The sequence below is a fragment of the Lepisma saccharinum genome, chromosome 24 (assembly GCF_977018435.1).
Source record: "Lepisma saccharinum chromosome 24, izLepSacc3.1, whole genome shotgun sequence".
NCBI lineage: Eukaryota > Metazoa > Arthropoda > Insecta > Zygentoma > Lepismatidae > Lepisma > Lepisma saccharinum.
In genome coordinates, this window is record NC_139252.1 from 56,322,327 (window position 1) to 56,342,140 (window position 19,814).

At 37.2% G+C, this 19,814-nt stretch overlaps 2 protein-coding genes across 4 annotated transcripts in view; one reads left to right on the forward strand and one right to left on the reverse strand.

The window, feature by feature from the left end:
* The window catches only part of Shmt (serine hydroxymethyl transferase), a 50,419-nt gene extending 44,612 nt beyond the window's left edge, over positions 1 to 5,807 (forward strand). For all 3 annotated transcript variants that reach the window (XM_083110820.1, XM_083110821.1, XM_083110822.1), the window contains one exon: positions 3,163 to 5,807. In XM_083110820.1, coding sequence (XP_082966946.1) covers positions 3,163 to 3,329 — 167 coding nt within the window. In that variant the 3' untranslated portion in view covers positions 3,330 to 5,807. The remainder of the gene's footprint in view (positions 1 to 3,162) is intronic.
* Positions 5,808 to 16,785: 10,978 nt separating this feature from the next.
* LOC145977977 (Golgi to ER traffic protein 4 homolog) overlaps positions 16,786 to 19,814 on the reverse strand; it is a 29,693-nt gene continuing 26,664 nt past the window's right edge. Inside the window, exon 8 of the mRNA XM_083110325.1 lies at positions 16,786 to 17,724. Within this exon, the coding sequence (XP_082966451.1) occupies positions 17,624 to 17,724 (101 nt within the window). The 3' untranslated portion in view covers positions 16,786 to 17,623. The remainder of the gene's footprint in view (positions 17,725 to 19,814) is intronic.

Consider the following 19,814-nt stretch of genomic DNA (forward strand, 5'->3'; position numbering starts at 1 on the left):
ATTAATTAATACAAGATTGGATTAAAAGTATATATTATTGCGCCACAGTAGCATTCCTAAAGAAGGTTCTACTGGTAACAGCATGAATAAATATGCAATACATTCTAATATATGGCTGACTACACATCCCTGCAAATTTTAAAATTCATCTACTTTACAAATCCAGGAAACCTTGATTTTATGTTTTTCAGGGGACAAAAGTGAAATAACTTAAAATCAGAAAATTATAACATTTTACTGTGTGGAGAAATTGTAAAATTGGGGTTTCACTGTATATGCCAAAAATAACAGCAAATTGTTTGTGGTACACCTCTATTTTTAGTTCTCACTCTTCTCTTTCTATGGATATGTCCAAAAAATAATATATTCCCATTGTCCATTTCCTCTTTTGAGTTATTTATTCTTTCATGACCTTTGTTCAATAATCTATTTCTTCTGTAGCTTCCTTGCTTTTTGGTACAATGTTCTCAATGTCTGTATATCTCTTGTACATTTTTCAAGGCTTTATTTGCTACTCTTTCCCTATCAGTATATACGTTACGTACCGTTGCTAGCAGATATGATAGGAGCCAACCTCCGTTGCGAGAGATTGGCAAGCAGAGAAGAAGAAAAAAAATGAAAAATTAATGCACTAAAAAACACCAATCAAACCATCAAAAGCTGAAATACAATGAACAAGATACCCTGTATGTACATACATACTAAAAGTGTACATATGTTTGTTAACTGTATTGCAAGTACTGTAATAGTTTCAAATTAGTAAATTACTAGCATTTCCAACATTGGTGGTGTTTCTGATATTCCTGCAATTTTTTTATGTTCCTCGACTTTGGACCAGCCTCGGGAATGAATCAAATTTATTTTTGTACTTACGTATGGGTCCAGCATCCTGCATAACAATTACATTTGTCACGTACAGAGGCACCACTGTATAACAAATAATGTCACTACTCGAAACAACATTGAATATCCCTGAAACTAAGAATACTAGAGTTACCAGTCATACTAATTATTGTTCCGTACTGTTCTCATAAAGGGCCCATATTTTGCAGTAGCTACAAGAAAAATTACAAAAACATCATTCATGAAAAATTAAATTTTCCCCCACCCACACTCATGAACCTGCAACCTGAGGGTTACAACAGTACTGGAATATTTGTTGCGTTGTGGTTGGTTAACGTAAAAAGAGTTCATCTCAGTTTTACTTTCCAAGAGAAAGTAGTATCTTAAATTAAAAAATAGCAAATGTCGCTATTCAGTTATTTATCTCGGAAACTAAGAATGGTAGAGCAATAAATCATACCCTACAAGAACCTGTATTTTTCAGTAGTTAAAGAAAAAAATCTTTGAAAACTTTTTTTCACCTCCCAGACATCTGCACTTGAGGGTTGCTGCCGTGTGCTTCATAGAATTTCTGCACTTAACACAATGTCTTTCCACAAAACACCTGAGAAGAGTTAAAAGCAACATAGAGAACTGCACATTTAAATTCCTCGCATCAGGGATGCCCATCCCCCAAGACCTATGGTAAGTTAAAGTTCCCCGTGCTATGAAGGCACATTTAGGGGATTGGGGGGTTCTGCACATTCTCTATCGACCATTTTGGAGGTGATGTGATCAGCACCATGCTCCAACTGCCTTTACCACCCAGGGTTGTCACCAGGTACCCATTGATTTGACACTAGGTGAGCCTCGAATCTGCTTATGTGGGGACAAGGCTGGAAAAATTCTCACACTGGGAATCGAATCTCCATATGGCAGTCAGATGCTCTACTGTCTTGACCACTGCAGCTCATAATCTGTACAAAGTATTTAATAAGGGTACAACTATTTTATTACTGAAAGTCTGTGGTGAAGCATGACATTTCTACGTAGTCATCGCAAGACTTACCAAATGTCAGGGTCAATCTTTCAACCCGGGAAGGGGAGGGGGCATTACTACATTGATAATGATGATAACAGTGTTCGTATATGATGTGTGAAGTAGAAATGGCTAAATCTATTCTTAAAAAAAATGGAAAAATTGTTGAACTTAGGGAAAACGTTCTGTTTGAGTAAGTATGTCTGTATCACCTCGAGAACAAAAATTTTGATCAATCTTGTCATTTGTAAGCATAGTAAACACAAAACAGCAGGAAGTACTTCGTGTTTTGTAAGCCAAGAACATTTTGCCCCAAAAAATCTATATTTGAACCGCAGGATCCAAAAAAATTAAAAGAAGAAATACTATGAAGAAAATAGAATGGATCCAGAACGGCTTCTTTTTTTTTCAGTTCTTTCTAGCACTAACCATGGGGAAATTTTTGGTTTTGCTTATTTATATTTTTTTCTATGCACCATTACTTTCATCATGTATTCTGTGTAAGTTGCATTGCGATGCTCTTCAATATGTTTTTTTCCTCTTAAAAAACAAGAGCGTTGCATGCTTTACAGTGCTGGACATTCTGAGAAGTTTCATCTTGATGTCACAGAAACCCTGCTGTAAACAAGGAGGCTGGGGGAGAAAAAAACATGACCAGACCTTCAAATGCGGGGGAAAAGCAGTCGAAGGACCTTGTATTCGCAGACCTGCTGCGATGAGCTGGCCCGCCTGACACCATTGCACTCAACGGAAACGCAGCGGGGCGGTTGGGCAGGGGGTGTAGAACTGGGCTCTCCTTTCGATGCGCTAAACTTAGCGAATCTCTTGCGTATTTCTAGCTGTTTAATGGTGTTACTTGACTAATTTCGCACAAATATGCGAATATTCTGATTTATTTTTTCTTCCCTAAAATATTTAAAAAGCAATATTTTTATTATTTTGCTTTGTCATTGCCGCATCTCCCTATGACCGGCTCTGCTGAAAGTCACTGATTTTTAGCTTTACTGAACATGTTACCTGATCAGCCTCTCCTCCCCCTCAATTTATTCCTTTTCTTCATCTAATGGATTAAATATGGTGCTCCTAGTAGCAAAAGTCACTTGGAACTATCACAATGATGGTGCTATCCATATGATTCCCCCCTCCCCTCCATCCTAGCACACACTCCTGTCCCATATTCCCTTATTACATCGCATGGCTCTTCCAGCAATAAAGTTAGTCATTACACAATAGACGGTGATGGCAACAATCCAAGTGTATCCCAGCTGGTCATTTACTAAAGAGTTTTCTTTGTTCTTCAGGCCTGCAGTTGGCGAAAGAAGTTCAAAAGGTCTCCGGCACAAAATTGGTGGATTTCAAGAAAGCCTTGGTCGAAAATGAAACATTCAAACAAAAAGTTGCGTCTCTCAGAAAAGATGTGGAAGAGTTTGCACGAGAATTCCCACTTCCAGGATACCCAGATTACTAACATTGTTATGGAAAAGATAATTTTTATACATATTTTTGTACACTTTTGGTCTTCCGCAGACTTTATGCAATATTTACATTATTTGTAGCCAATATGTCAGTGAAACTTCTTTTGAATTTCCAGGGATATTACATATGTTTCTGCCAATACGTTGTGTACACAACTAATGGCAGCTCATTAACCAGGTGGTGAAAATAGTGTTTTTCTTTTTCAGTAATAACAAAAGTTTTGATTGCCATAAATAAAGAGGCATGTGGTTATAATGTAACATTACAGTATGCTGATGATTTTTGATGATTTTCAGTCTTGTAAAATGAAGATTCTGCTGAGAAAGTGAAAGATTAGTTAGTAATGGGGGTCTAAAAAAAAATTCCAATTTTCTTCCTTCAAATTCTTGCCTTATTCGAGGCTGTGAGGTAAATAGGGAAAGTTCCATGCTTCAAAACAAAGACAGTTTTTGAAAGTTAGTTTTGTAATTTTTAATGTCAGTTTCTTGAAATGATGTCAAGTGAACACTTGACAAGTGTGTAATATAGAGGTACATACAGTAGTATAAAATAGTATGTAGCTCTATTTTATGCACTTCAAGAAAAACCTAGTCAAGTAGACAAAAGACAAGAGTTATAGGAAAAATCATTAAAACCTCTTGATGCAAATATGGGCAACACAGCCCTCTTCTTTTTGATAGAGCAACCATGGACAGAGTTGGTCTTCGTCTTTGAATGAATCCAGTCATTCATAGAAAGTGTACTTTTGTATTTTCCCTGGTTGTGCTAACTGAAAAGCAGTAATGTGCTGCAAAACATTTTTCCCCCTTTTGATCGCTATTTTACTGTGGAACTTTTAATATCAGCTAAAGTAAGATGACAGTTGTTTGCCAGTTGTAACAAATTAGAGGTTTAATGTACAGTGTATAGTCACTTGGTATATTAATTTTCTTTGATTGAGAATGGGGAAGATATCCCAACTGACAAATAATATTTTCATAATATACTACAAGATAGTGCAGGAAAAATATGCATTTTATCTATTACATAACATTATAAACAGCAAATTCTTTGTCAATAAAATTTGTGGTACGGACATGGACTCCTATTGAAAGTAAAGGGATTTGTTACAACCCAGAAGTATCCATGACTGTACATGTGATATGCAACTGCCTAGAATGAGGATTTTCCAATTATGAAATTGAATTTTTTATAAAATGAATTTTGGTAATACTCTAGGAAAATTATAAAATTTGAACTTTTTCCTGAAGGGAAATTTTTGCTTTGTTTCAAAATTTTCACAAATACATTTAAAGCAATTTGCCTTGTTGACAGTTCATCCAATCAACTCCATCAGCGATGATTAGCCTAAAATCAAAAGCAAATAAAAATTACATGACCTTACTTCTACATGAATTCAATATGACCCGTAGTGGGAATTGTGTGGCAGTAAAGTTATCCAGTTGAGAAACTTGTCTCTTCAGCAGAAAATAAGTACGCTATATTAGCCACCTGAAGAACGATCTCAACTTGTACATGGAACTCATTAGTATGTGAATTAATATCTTGAAAATCTCACGTTGGTAAACATTGGTTTGGTTTACATTGGTAAACATTGTTAGTTGTACACATGTATGCATCCTGGATTTGGGACATCAAAAATGCTAAATGACAACAAACTGCAAGTGTAATCTTAATTTTACATAAAAGTAACATAGAAGTGCATTTATGTATGTAAGACTGCATCAATTATCAAAAAGAATTGATTAGCTGCGTAGTTGCAGAATGGTATAATGAAAATATATTTTTGATTATATCACAACTAATTGCTCAAAATATACACATTAGAATCTTTTTCATTAGTATGGTTGTAGTACTGTTTTGCAACAGTTTAAAAAAAAAGTGCACGCTAGTGTTAGCGTTGGAATTCACGAGTTAATTTTTCAACATTTGTAAGACAATATTAAAACATTCCTCATGAGAGATTTCTCACACCATGTTTCATTTTAGCTGATGCAACGAAGACATTTAAAATTGTTCCTTCGGCATCATTTGCAATGAAAAGTATGCATGGTGTTAATGTTATATACATGAGTGTATGAGCTGCTCTTTGTTTTCATACATTTTTTTCTGAAATAGTATATTTTAATAGGACATTCAAATCTCAGTTCCGAGGAAAATTCCTCACATTTTTAATAAGTTTGTACTTTTGTAACGGTTAGTCAATATGCATTGATGTGTTTTTATTCTCATTAAAAAGTGAACTAACATTTTATAATTTAAATGTAAAAATCCACATAAAAAGAACTTTGTACAAATTATACATTTGAAGTGCCATGATATATACACTTGTACAATTCAATGAGTATTCGAAGAATATTTGTATTTTGTAATATACTGTTATGGAATATGCAGAGTTTTGTAGGTCTGAATTATCAAAATATGATAAATTTTAAAATCCAAAATAAAGGCCATTAAAAAGTTGAGTAAGGATCAGAAAATTGTCATTTATTTAGCGATATATTTTGTGTGTTCACTAACAAGATTTTTTCTTGTCTGCTCTGGAAAAGCAAAATTTGAGGACCAGCCAATTGAATGCAGGCTTCTACAGCAGGTCATGTCAGTTTGGTCTGAAAGTTGTCAACTTTCAAAGTGACGTGTGTGTGTCTCATAACTTTGGTGTAAATTTCCCTCAGGCAGTCATTACTTTACACAAGTGATAATGTATTTGTTGTATTGTTTTTCTTTTACATTTAAAATGGGAAAAAAACAGTTTTTTCCTTGAGAAATATTTTTGAAAGATTACCTATTTATCTCTTCAATTACTACCTAGTCATATCATAAATACTGACACAACATTGAAAGTGAATTATGACGAGAGTGTTAAAGATACTTTAATGTCCTGATTGTATAGGTTACTTACAGGTCTAACGAACACATAACACCAATCATTTTTCAAAATGGCCGCCTTTGGCCTTCACACAGGCCTGAAGTCTCTGCGGCCACTCATCTACAGCATTACGCACTGTCTCCGTAGGGAAAGTCGCCACTGCCTTCACCAGGGACCGTTTCAGACTGTCAATATTGGCATGCCTCCTCGTACAGACCATGCCCTCAAGCACTGACCACAATTTGTAGTCTAACGGGTTGAGGTCAGGGCTGCTAGCATGCCAATCAGCTGGAGCAATGAAGTCCGGGACATTGCTCTTGAGCCACTCCTGGGTAGAGTGTGCCTTATGGGCTGGTGCGGAATCCTGTTGGAAGGTCCAATGTTGGTTCCTGAACAAAGTGTCACTCAAAGGCTTCACAACAGAGTTCAACACAGTATTTTCGTACACTCTGGCTGACGTTTTCACCCCTTTTTCACAAAAATGCAGCTTGGTGGTGCCACCAAACCATGACTGAGGCCGGATGATGACCCCTCTGGATCTTCGGGGCTTTCTCCCGAGCTTCGTGGGATGTTGAAGCATACACCCGGTCATTTTGGCAATTGAAAGTTTCCTCAATGTTGAATATCTTTTCATCTGTGAAAAGAATTTACCTGTGGCCATTGTTGGCGTAACGCTGCAGGAGGCATTTTGCTTTTATCACCCTCTGCTCTTTCAGACGTGCATTGAGGAAGTGACCTGTACTTCGCCGGTAACCCCAAGTCACTTCTTAACACACGAGACACTGACACTGACATTTTGGGAATGTACAGCTCACGAGCAAGCACTGGCTGCTTTCGTACAGGATTTCTCCGAATACGGGCTGCCACTGCTTGCACTAACTTTTTGGTTCGTATGCTGCGTGGGCGGCCTTGCCTTGGGTGATCATCAACTGTCCCAGTCTCCGTGAATCGCTTGATGGTCCGATACACGAAAGATTTGCTGATATTCAACTTTTTAAGTGTTCTGAATATCATGGGGGCTGTTTGACCCACTTTATGAAGCGCTATTACTGCCACACGATTTTCGTAATCGCACCACTCCATACCTACACTTTTACGAACACACTTCCTCTATGACAGCTCAACTCGCAATGGCCCACTCCAGCCTCTTGAACAGGAAAGTTGGCCGCGACCTTGAAAACCGGTTGTACACACTTCCTCAAACTTTGTCAGTATTTATGATACGACTAGGTACATAACTATAAAATGTTCCTCCCATTTTGTAGTAATTTTGTCACCCGATGTTTTGAGTTAGTCCACTGTTTTGTGTATTTCACTTTATCCTCATTGTAACTAACTAGAAGTTACAGAACAGGAATTCAAAACAAGAAAAATATATTATTTTGGTATGAATGTGGATCAGTACCACTAACTAACTCTCTAGCCTTCTTAAACCTGAAGGTTCATGGCTGCAGCAACACAGGCCTTCCATCTGTCCCTATCTTGAGCAAGATCTATATACTCTTTTCCATCCCTATCGATTTCCTTTAGGTCCATCTCAACGTTGCCCCTCCATCTTCGTCTTGGGCTTCCTACAGGTCTCTTACCATCAGGTTTCCCAACAGAATCCTGTAAACTCCTCTTTCCTCTCCCATTCGTGCCACATGGCCTGCCCACCTAAGTCTTCTTGATTTAATCATTCTAATAATATCTGGACATGAATACAAATTATGTAACCTTCTCCACTCACCCGTCTCCTTATCCCTTTTAGGTCCAAATATTTTCCTAAGGATCTTATTTTCAAATACTAGCAATTTATGTTCCTCTTTCAATGTAAGGGACCAAGTTTCACACCCATATAATACTACAGGCAAAATTACGGTTTTGTATATTTTAACTTTTAGTTTCTTAGATATTAAACGAGAAGACAAAAGTTTATGAAGAGAGAAGTAACATGCACTTCCTGAATTAAGCCTACATTTTATTTCCTCTTTAATATAATTTTCATTTGTTAATATTACTCCTAAGTAATCAGTGGATCAGTACCTATTTTTTTAAATTTTGAATTGTTTGTTTATTGATTTTTGTTATTTAGTGTGGCTTTTCTGACACTTTGGGCTAATTGCAACAATGAGGATGAGTGAAATGATAAAATTCCTGAAGGGACACAAAGAACACTCATGCCCAGGGTGGGATCTGAACCCGGGACTCCTGGTGTCATAGTGTGCTCTGCTAAGCATTCTTGTGATGCAGGTTGGCTTAAAATCGTTAACGAGACCTGAAAACGTGTACTGCATCCCTTCACTTTTAAAACATATTTTCTAGAGCTCAGCCGATACCAGTGGTATCGGTTAGTTTATTTGCTGATAGCAGCCGATACTTTTTTTGGCATTTTGATCTTTCGCGAGGTCCTGAATGACCATTATGCGGAATCTAATTATCCACAAAGTTGTGCAGAGTTCAAATTTTCATTGATTTTTTTATTAATATTACATGGAAGAACTGTATTTTAAGATTACATAATGGGCATTTTTTATATTTTGATGTAATTTTAAAATTTTAATAGCACAATTCTGGTAAGTAGATACTTATACAGGGTGGCTAATCACCAGGAATTATGTGTGCATTTTTCTCCGTAGATGTGAAAAATTGATTTATTCATCAAAATCCCATTGAATTTATACATATTTATAAATGGTTTAAGGTAAATTTTTCGGTTTAGCTTTAATTTTTATCATGGAAAATAAAACCGAATTCTCTCAATCAGTTCAGAACAATCTATCTGACCAGGGGCTATTCTTCCATGTGGGAAGTGAGGAACTTCCTACAGTTCATTTTTACTTATTTCCAGTTCTCTACTTTGTAGGAGTTGAATGCATGCTATAAAATTTTGAGCGCAATGTATGTACAATTGCCTAGGTTAGCTACTGTCAAGAGTTGACTACTCTCGCTCGCCCCAGTAGCAGTCCCAGGCTTTACTGCCGCTCGCTGAGGAACCTTGGAGGTCCTCCTACAGACAGATGGGTGGGGGGTGGAAGGGGCATTGAAGGGAGTGGGGAAAGGTTACGAAGATCAGCAAGAATCGAGGAACCAGCAAGACTTTCCTCAATCAACAATGCCAACCCCAACAAAATGTTACTAAACCAAGCACAATTTGATCTTTGTTGGCACTTAGCACCGTTTCTAGCATAATCTGCACATGCCAATCCCTGCGAGAGGGTAATCGAAATCAAAGGAATATGTTTTCAGGAAATAAAAATAAAATTATGTCCAAATCTTATTTCTACTTCACCAGCGGACATGTTTCAAACTAAAGGGAGTATGCTGATCCAGCGGAAAGCTTTTATACAACCATGTCACGATCTATCCTCTCTTTTCTTCATCCTGCCCGATTTAGTTCGTAAGGAGATTTTATGGTAGGAAATCGGTAGAAAGTTGGGGCTAAACAATTTTCTCAAATCTCTTTATGTTCCATGTTGTTTGTTGCACCTTTTTAAACAATTTTTGGGGCAAATTTACACTATTACATAACTGTTAAAAATAAGTAATGAAAGTTCAAAGCAGATGAAGATTTACAATTGTCCGAAAAAAGTAAATAATTAGTAATACATCCTACCACAATTTTGAAGTTTAAGCAACAATTTTTATTCTCGTCAATCCACACGACCGGGAGGGTGAAGACAATATAAATTTTTTGCAAAATCTGAAATATCGTGAATGTTATTTTCGTCTATTTTTATAGGTTCACATTTAAATATTTCATAGTTCAAAGTGAGGAGCAAGGGCCCTTGCCACACCTTGAGCATGGGCCTGCAGCTAACATTTTAAATGCAATGGATACATGGACGTCCGGAAGGGGGGGCAAGGGGGGGCCGTGGCCCCCCCCTGGAAAATGAAATTTAACCAAAAATTATGTATTTCACACATATAATTTCATTTTAGCCACAATAATATGTGCTAATTATTGCATGAACATCATAAATTCAAATTTAAGCAATGTTTTTTTTAGGGAACATCACTATTTTTGGGGAAAATGTGCCTTGTTTGCCCCCCCCCCCTGGAAAAAAATACCTTCCTTGCCCCTCCCTGGAAAAAATCCTGCGGACGTCCATGAATGGATAGTACAAGCGAGACGTGTCAATGCAATTGAACCCATTTTTCAAACCTTCCTCGGTTTACCATTAATTCTTCCTACACTTCAAAAAAGCCACGAGTCGCCACTGTAACAGATGAAAGATTATTGCAAAATAAGATATATGAATCTGTGGGTGCCATTAAAATGACACCCTGTATAAAAGTGCACTACCCAGAAACCATTAAACATAGCACTAGCACTATGTACAGGGTTCCCACGTAAACTCTAACTGCATTTTCCCCGAGTTTTCCAGAATCAGCACTTCCCACATAAACTCTAACTGCATTTTCCCTGAGTTTTCCAGAATCAGCACATTTTTTCCAGAGTACTCAATACCCAGTACATTACTATTTTAAATATATTTTACAATGGCCTACGGTGCATCTGTTTCATCAGTAATTTTACCGATTTGATATATTTTTAAACAATCTGTAATATAGTGCAATATTCTGCCATCTTGTTATTTATTTTATGATTAAGAACATGTAATTAATAAAACATTAAAATGTGTTACCATGTAATTAATGTTATAGTTTTGCAAAGTAAATGTCTAAATAGGTAGTTCCTTTTCAAAGGTAAAACTCACCACAATCACCCGATTATGTACATTAATTAAGGAGATGAATGAACCGTTCATCTAACATTCAAGTAGCACTTGCAATTTTACATCAGATCAGTAGGCCTATTAGTAAATTTTGTGTGTATATATAGTACTTTATGAGTATCAGTCAATAACAAAACAAATTAAAGAATAAAAATGATATCTTTATGCACTTAATCAAGATTATGTTTTTTTTTTTTTTGGGGAACTTTCACACTTTCTTCACAGGACACAAAATAAATTTCAAACACAGTCACAAACATTGGGAGGTGGTTCATCATGTGGTATTCAAAGTCATTGGTAATTGATCTACAGAAGTGATAGAACATTTTGTTCAAGTATTGTACTATCCAGCATTTCAGTGACAGTGGAATAATCAGTGTATGGAAACTTCAGTGATCGTCTGTGAACTGGCCAGTTCCAAAATGTCCATGTCTCATATGTTGCAAAGTGATCTGGGACTGAAAGCTTACAAACAATATACAGACTACTTTCTAGCCTCAGAAAGCAATAAAGGCAAAGTGCCTATTGGATCATGAAGCATAAATTGGCACAGAAGAATTATCATGGAGGCAGCTTTCAACTTGCAGAATGACAGGTTGTATGCCACAAGAAGTTAGTAGGGGCCACATTCTGCTTCAGTCATGGTGTGGTGGAAAATGGGGCATTATGAAAGCATCACTGAGCTCCTTTTCTGCAAGAAAGGGGTTAAAACATCAGCCCGAGTGTACCAGGAGACAGTCCAGGATACAATGGTCAAGGATCTAAGCAATATTATTCCACTGCCGGGAGTGGAGTTTTCAGCAGGATTGTGCACCAGCTCATACGGCTCAAACAACCCAACAGTGGCTTGGGACAAATGTGCTCAACTTTATTTCCCCTTCATCTGGCAGTACAGGCCTCGGCTCTCTCGACTAGAAATTGTGGTCTGTACTACAAGACATGATTTGAAAGAAGATATAATGCAGTATTGTCACTTTGAACCACTTGTCTTGTAAAGGTAGTGGAAGATTTCCCCCTCGATATAGGCATAATACAATTGATGATGGCCACAGAGACTTAGGTCTTATGCGCAGGTCAAAGGTGGTCATTTTGTGCTTTGTGTATACAATATATCCACCTAACACATATCCAAAGGATATAATATCTTAAAAGTATATTCTGTTATTTCATTCAGAGCTTTGAAATATTTATATGGTAAGACTGGGTGTGTATATGTACAATACTTTCAGATTATACAGTGTGTCTACCAAAATAACAAATCCAAAATTCTTGACTTTTTCTGACCTATCTTTCCTTTTTTGACCTATTTTTTTCTTTATTTCTAACATTTATTTAATCTATACTTATAGTTGGAAATTAAGAAAATACATAATTTTAGATTTCCAAATATTCAATTTTATCACATTGCTGTACAGGTATATAGCAATGTAAGTTCACTATACTGTAAAAAATAGCGAAGGTTCTTGACCTAAAACATAATTTCTTGCCTTTCTTGACCAATCCGTTGATTTTACTGGTTGACACCCTGTTATAATATCAATTAAAATAAACACATACCTAAAGCCTACTTCTTCAAAATACGTAGTTCATATAAAACAATGTATTGAAGTTGCAATTATTAGTACAAGAACAAGCATATTTTAGTCCTTCAGATGTGCTTCATTGGGGCTCAATGGTGATTAGATGATTTTCCCTGAGTTTTTACTTTTCTTCAAATTCCCTGAGAATTCCAGGTTTTCCAGGTGTGTGGGAACCCTGTATGTAGCCAGGCTGTCCTGCACAATGTGGACAGTAATAGAAATCCCTAGCAGAAGACCTGACATTGTCCACATGTGGGATACATCGAGAACATTGTGTACAGCTACATACTACAGATTCAGAACCTTCAGCACCAACAGCTACCAAAACTCCAACCGAAGCCAGGTCCTATCCAGATTTCTACTTCAGGAAGTGGTTGGAAAATTTTGATGACAATGAAATCAGAACTAACTGTGAATGGTGTGTATATATACGCTTTGTGTTTGCTTCGACTGCAGCTGGCATATATGTACGTCCAGACGTTCAGGACATAACAATCACGTTAGGTGAGATTATGCTAGCTCTATTAAAAGCAAAAACAGTAGCAGAAGAAGAAGAATATAAGTTCGATAAAAGTTGTCTATTTTTGTGCGGTGTAGTGCATGCAGAAATATGGATCAAAAACTAGGTTAATTTGATGCGGGCATTGAGTTGCCCTTTTTTGAAAGGTTTGTTTTAAGACTGCCTTGAGCGCATATAGGCTAATTGGGACTGGACCTACAGTTGAAAGTGGAATCCAAACCACTGTGCAATGTCACTGGACCAGTTATTGAACCTTGGACCCTTGATTACAAGATGACAACGTTACCACTACATCATCGGGAAGCAAGAGTTGCACTTTTGTCGACCTCTGAAAGCTGCGATGGTGATTCTGAACTGGAAAATGAAGCAGTGCTATGAAAGGGAATTTTGCCCAAAAAAAAACTCCATTTTCAAGTAGCGACTTATTCAGAAAATTCCGCATTGTCAAAGTGCATTGTTTCGGAAATATTAGAAACATCATTTTCTTTGTCTGAAATAAATAATAAAAAAAGAGGGCTGAAAGAACCTGTAGGGAGAAATCTAGAATCTGCAGTGTCAGGAAATCTTGAACAGATTCCAACCAAAAGATCTTCACCTTTGCCCCCACCACACACAAAGAAATTTTAAAATTAAATTTTGCCTTTAGTGTACATTTAGTTGCTCCTAGCAACATTACTAGTTTTACAATCTGCCACTTCACTAACAGCTGATTCTTTAAACTTGAAAACATCTTCAATTATGTTCACAAAATTCCTAATACTACATCTACCCACTGTTTGCTTTCGTCCAACCACTGCCTTCAATTGTTGAGAAAATTTTAGGGCTGAGCTGATACCTTAATAATGTAACGAAATTTGATCAAAATATTGGTTAATATTAGTGGGCGATTATTTCACTCCAATAATAACAGGGTGACCACTCTAGGACCATAATGAAATTCAAGTATAATTCCCGGTTTCCAAGGGGAACTTTCTAAAGATGTTTTTTCTTCTATTTCAACTTTACGTATTACTGCCTCTCACCACCCACACAAATATATTAACAATATAAAAGGTCTGTATAATTCCATTGTCTCCAAAAAATTTATTTCAATTCAATTAAACTGTGTATATATTAAAATAAAGAAGGTAAAAAGAAACACTCACTGGACAGTAGAAAAATTCAAAATTTTCACTAACTTCGTAGCATCATCGGATTTTGTCTCAACCTACATGTAAAATATCAACAATAATAAATTTTATTGGACTTCCAGCTTACATCTGGCTGTTTACGCCCAGCTACATGTCAATTGCAAATCTCATTGCAAGGTTGATATCTACAGGTTTGTGTCCAGATGCCTTGTGGTACTTTGTGCTGATAACGGAAGTATCAGAGGTTCACTTTGTTACATTACGGCTAAAACATGTACAACCACAGCAACAATCTAATGATGAATCCGTAGCGAATATACTGCCCTGTTCACAGTTGCAAACCATTACATGTGTATCCAGTGCATAGATAAGCACACTCGTCGGAGATCTTTCATTACTACTACTTATATCCCTGTATTTTTAACCATTTTCGTCACTTGCCTTATAATGCCCTGAATTATATTATGTGTTGTTTACCTTTGGAATTTTTAGTTCTTTCATTTCTATTTTGTCATCTGTTCAATGTGTCAGACAACTAGTATCAGAAGGACGAAGTGGATGGACTAAATTGTAGATGCCAACTTGGCAACTAGCTTTGCAAATATTTGACACGTAAGCAGAGACAAAATTTGATATGACCACTTTCACTTGAATTCTATTTTCTTTCTACCATTTTTCGTATAGTTTGTTTACTTTGTTCGGTTGCAGAATGTGTTTTCTCATTTTGTTTTACGGTACATAATGTGGCTGATTGTAGCTATTTCACAGAATGTGTGTGTTCCTGGCAACCCTGGAATGCATCGCTTCACGATGGGATATGACGTCACAAATGCAATCAAATGTTGTGTGTGGTTGCCAGCATTCAGACGGCAAAACGGGCTTTTTTGAACAACTGTATCACCGAAATGATGCACCAACAAGAAAAATGTTTGTTTTGATGTCCTCTATACGTTTCTGTGGTCAGTGGGCACCGTTATGACAACACCCTGTACATTTCTGATATACCCTGTATATCCAACAGTCATCAGACGATTGAACAAAAATCTGATAACTGCTAGATGCCGATTAAGGGTGCCCAAAGTGGAAAACCAGAAAGAATATAATGATAACCTGTGGTACAATAACCCTCGAGGGCCATGGCTTACCTACAGACTATTATGCACTGCTCGACAAAATGAAGGATGCATTGCGTGGTCGACACTTTCAATCTAATGAAGAACTCCAGACCGCTGTCCGTGAGTGGTGCAAGTCTACTCCAAGAGAGTGGTTCTCTGCAGCCATCAGGAAACTTCCCGATAAATGGGAGCGGTGCATTCAGTCAGGGGGAGATTACTGGTAATGTACATCTTTGTATTGCAGGGGAAATATAACAAATGTGGATTATATAACGCTTGTCAAATTCATTTACGAACGCCCTTAATATAAGGTGTGTTTAAAAAAAGACCGGATTGAGTGCACTACGCGCAAACTACTTGGAATCAAATGAACACAGTTGCACCATCTAGTGGCATCTTTGTGAAGTACATTGCAACAAGGCGTTCGCGCGCACGAGCAACACGTGTCAGAGTCTGCAGCGGTCAGTGGGACATTTTGTGGCTGTGTGAAAAATGAAAGATTTGCAGGAGCAACGTGTGTGCGTTAAATTTTGTTTCAAGCTCGGTAAAAGTGCCACAGAGACGTTCACAATGCTTCGGGAAGCCTTTGGTGATGAAGCAATGAGCCGATCACAGTGTTGTGACTGGTACACTCGGTTCAAAACTGGGAGAACTTCGATGGACGAAGATCCTCGAAGTGGGCGACCGTCCACGTCAACAGACGATGTTCACATCAACCTTTTTTTCGATTGGCAAGGAATAGTTCATTCTGAATATGTCCCACGAGGACAAACAGTCAACAAGGAATTTTATGTGGAGGTTATGAAGAGGTTAAGATGCACAGTGATGTGGAAAAGGCCTGAGCTTTGGCTGAACCAAACCTGGATGCTACACCACGACAACGTGCGGGTTCACACCGCTCTACCTGTGACTGAATGTTTGTCCAAAAACAGGATGACTGTGATTCCTCAGCCTCCATTTGGCTCCAGCAGACTTTTTCCTCTTTCCAAAATTGAAATCTACATTGAAAGGTCGTCAGTTTGACACAATTGATGACATCAAACAAAAATGTATGAGGGACCTAAAGAGCATTTCAAAGCTGGAAGAAACATTGGGAGCGGTGTGTGGCCAGCCAAGGACAGTACTTTGAAGGGGACAAACATGAATAAGATGTATATGTTCAGGTAAAGTTGCTATTCCAACAATCCGGTCTTTTTTTGAACACACCTTGTATAATGGGGGAAAATGTAAAATTGGGGTTCCACGGTATATTCATTACTCCAGTCTAGAAGGCCAGATATAACAGCAATGAGACTCAATGCACTGGTCACCCAACAGAGCCATTTGGCAAACCTAATTCTCAATGAAGAGTTTTGCCACAGACTTTTTCTTTTAGTATTAATTAATTACAGATAATTATGTTAGCACAAGGCATAAGCTATGCATTAGGCATTATTAAATTTGGATATGCAGAAAAAGTGAATCTGTCTTGGATGTGTATGTAGAGAGAGGGAATATGCAAAATACGTTATTGTGTTTTAGTACTTTCAAACAAAGTTTAAAATTTTTTATTGTAAAAAAGAACATTCAATCATGTAGTTGTGCACATTACAGAAATTACAATTTCAAGTTTTTAACTGTTGGAATTGAAGAATATTCAAAAAACAAATACTAACTTATTTTTCAGAAATGCATCTCTTAATGGTAATACATACCTAAGTGCAGAGAAATTGCTTCTGGCCTATAATTGCCACCCCTCCCAGACAAACAAGCATTAACTTGTAAATAATGCTAGGAAAGTATTTAATAATGTTCCTTTCTCTTCCAAAGTTAATCCCTCACTGCAACAAGCTATAAAAATAGCATATTTCACTAACTCTGTATGCACAACATTTCACTGGCAAAATACATTGAAGCTTCTAATAGGGTCCACAGGGTTGAAAGACTATACAATAAGTGGTAATTCTGTTTTTTTTTACAGTCAACATTTGTAAAATAAAAATTGTATTTATAGTGACCATTTACATGATTGTTAATAATATATTTTTTTGCAGAATTATGTTATTACAACAAATCCTTTGCAGGATTTTTTTTATTTTATTCACTCTATGTCTTTAAATACGTATGTATGTACATTTTAAGTTTTGAGGGGAAAAATTAAATGAAATTTCACAACATACATTGCATACAATTACAGACCCTTACTCTCTCCCCCCAACAGCCTCCTGCATTCACTCACACACACACACTCAACATAACCACACATGAGAGTCATGCTTGTTAGATGCAAACTGTCTGTGCACCCTCATGTGCATTAATTTTTAGACTTGTCTCGCAACTCAGCCACCAGAAATTGTCGGATTAACAGCCTTGTATCAGTCTAGGTCCTCGGTTTCCATTGCTTGCGAATTGGATGGAGTTTCATCATCTGGCTCATGATCATCAAGGCCAGTTAGCAAAGAACGAAAGAAGGTTCCTGTAATAGAAACAAGCATTTCAGTTTTCAGACTACCAAAGTACTACTTACAGTCGCACATTAAGGCGATTTCAGACCGAAGCCCCTTCAGTCTACAGGCAGGCATTCACTGTGCACTCGTGCACAGACAGAGGTGATACAATGTAACTCTTTGAGAAAATGGCTAAGTCCAAGTGACACGGTTGCATTTATTCCTCATTCGTAGCTTCAAGGAACACGTGTTCACCGTTACAGGCCACTTCTGACTGAAAGCTCCAAATCGGATATGCAAACCTATGGAATGATTGATTGATTTAGTTTATTTTACTTCGCGTTTTGTGCCTCTTGGCTAATTTGCGAAGATGGGGATGAGTGATGAAATTGATGAATGGACATTCACAAACAACCAAGCCCGAGCAGGATTCTAACCCGGGATCCTTGCAAACCTATGGAATGAAACAACGAGTTGAATGACTGTGTTTTAATGACAGTCCTTGCTAGAGTGGATGTGATAAACCATGCTTGAACCGCAGCAGTTGTAATCTTCATACTTTTCTACTCTCACTTTTCATCACCTAGCTACCCAAGACTCATTTATGTTTCCACAAGAAAAGAAAGGCAAGGAATTTCATAAGATATAGGACATGAAAAAATGCAATGTAGTAGCTGAAGATTATTTTCCTGTACTTTACGATTATTACAAGCATAAGAAAACAGTTTTTCGTTGTGACGTTTCAGGAGAACACACGCTCCCTTCATCAGACATTTATTTCTCCTGAAACAATTTTGTTGTTCTCCTGAAACATCACAACGAAAAACTGTTTTCTTATGCTTGTAATAACCGTAAAGTACAGGAAAATAATTCTACAATGCAAGCAATGCTTACTTCTTCTTTTGCTCTACAGCCCTTGGTGGGCTCTGGCATCCCAAACAATCTTCCTCCACCTCGTTCTATCTTGAGCTACATTTTTCCAATTGCGTATATTCATCCTTCTCAAATCTTCCTCAACCGCATCGATCCATCTTCCCCTCGGTCTTCCTTTTGGCCTTGTTCCCCACAATTTCTGATTGAATACCAGGCGTGGTAGCCTATCCTCTTCCATTCTCATCAGATGTCCTGCCCATCTTAAGCGTTGAGATTTTATATATCTCACCACATGTTCATATTGAATCAATCCTTCCAACTCCATATTATTCCTAATTCTATAGGATCCATCTTCATTCCTAACGGGGCTAAAGATCTTACGTAATATCTTCCTTTCAAAACACATTACCTTGCTTTCTGCTTTAGATGTAAGTTTCCAAGATTCTGCACCATATGCTATAACTGGTCTAATAAGTGTCCTATACAGTCTTAATTTTGTGTTCCTAGAGAGGTTTTTTGACTTAAATAATTCTATATGTGCATAATACTGTCTATTTCCAGCCTGTATCCTTTGGTTAACAATCTCTTCTTCTTCTATGTTGTTATGTAGAAGAGCTCCAAGGTAAGTAAAAGTGGGTACTCCCTCAAAGTGATATGTACCTACATTCAAAGCCAGAGAGTTTCGTCTGGCTGGCGATCTGGACATTCTCATATATCTTGTTTTAGTTTCATTAATTAATAGTCCTATTTCTCTGGATTTACTATCCATCTTTAAAAAAGTGCTTTTAAGATCTGCAAGTGTCCTTGATATTATCACAATATCGTCAGCATAAGCAAGTATCTGTGTTGTTTTGTAGAATATACTCCCCCTTTTTTGCAGGGGACTGATAATATCATGTAGTACAATAATGAAAATTAGGGTGGACAGAGCATCCCCTTGCCTCACTCCTGTTTCTATGTTAATGGTTGGTGAGACTTCTCCCTGCACCATGACTCCCGCTGTTGTATTTTCCAAGGTTACCTTTATCAATCTTATTAATTTATCTGGAAATCCTACTTTCTTGAATACTTTCATGATCCCAGCTCTGTGTAAGCTATCAAATGCTCGTTGATAGTCTATAAATAAAAAGTGTAGATCTATATTTTGCTCATAGAATTTTTCCATAATTTGAGATATGGTGAAGATGTGATCTATGGTAGATCTATTTGGACGGAATCCACATTGATATTCCCCTAGGATTTCTTC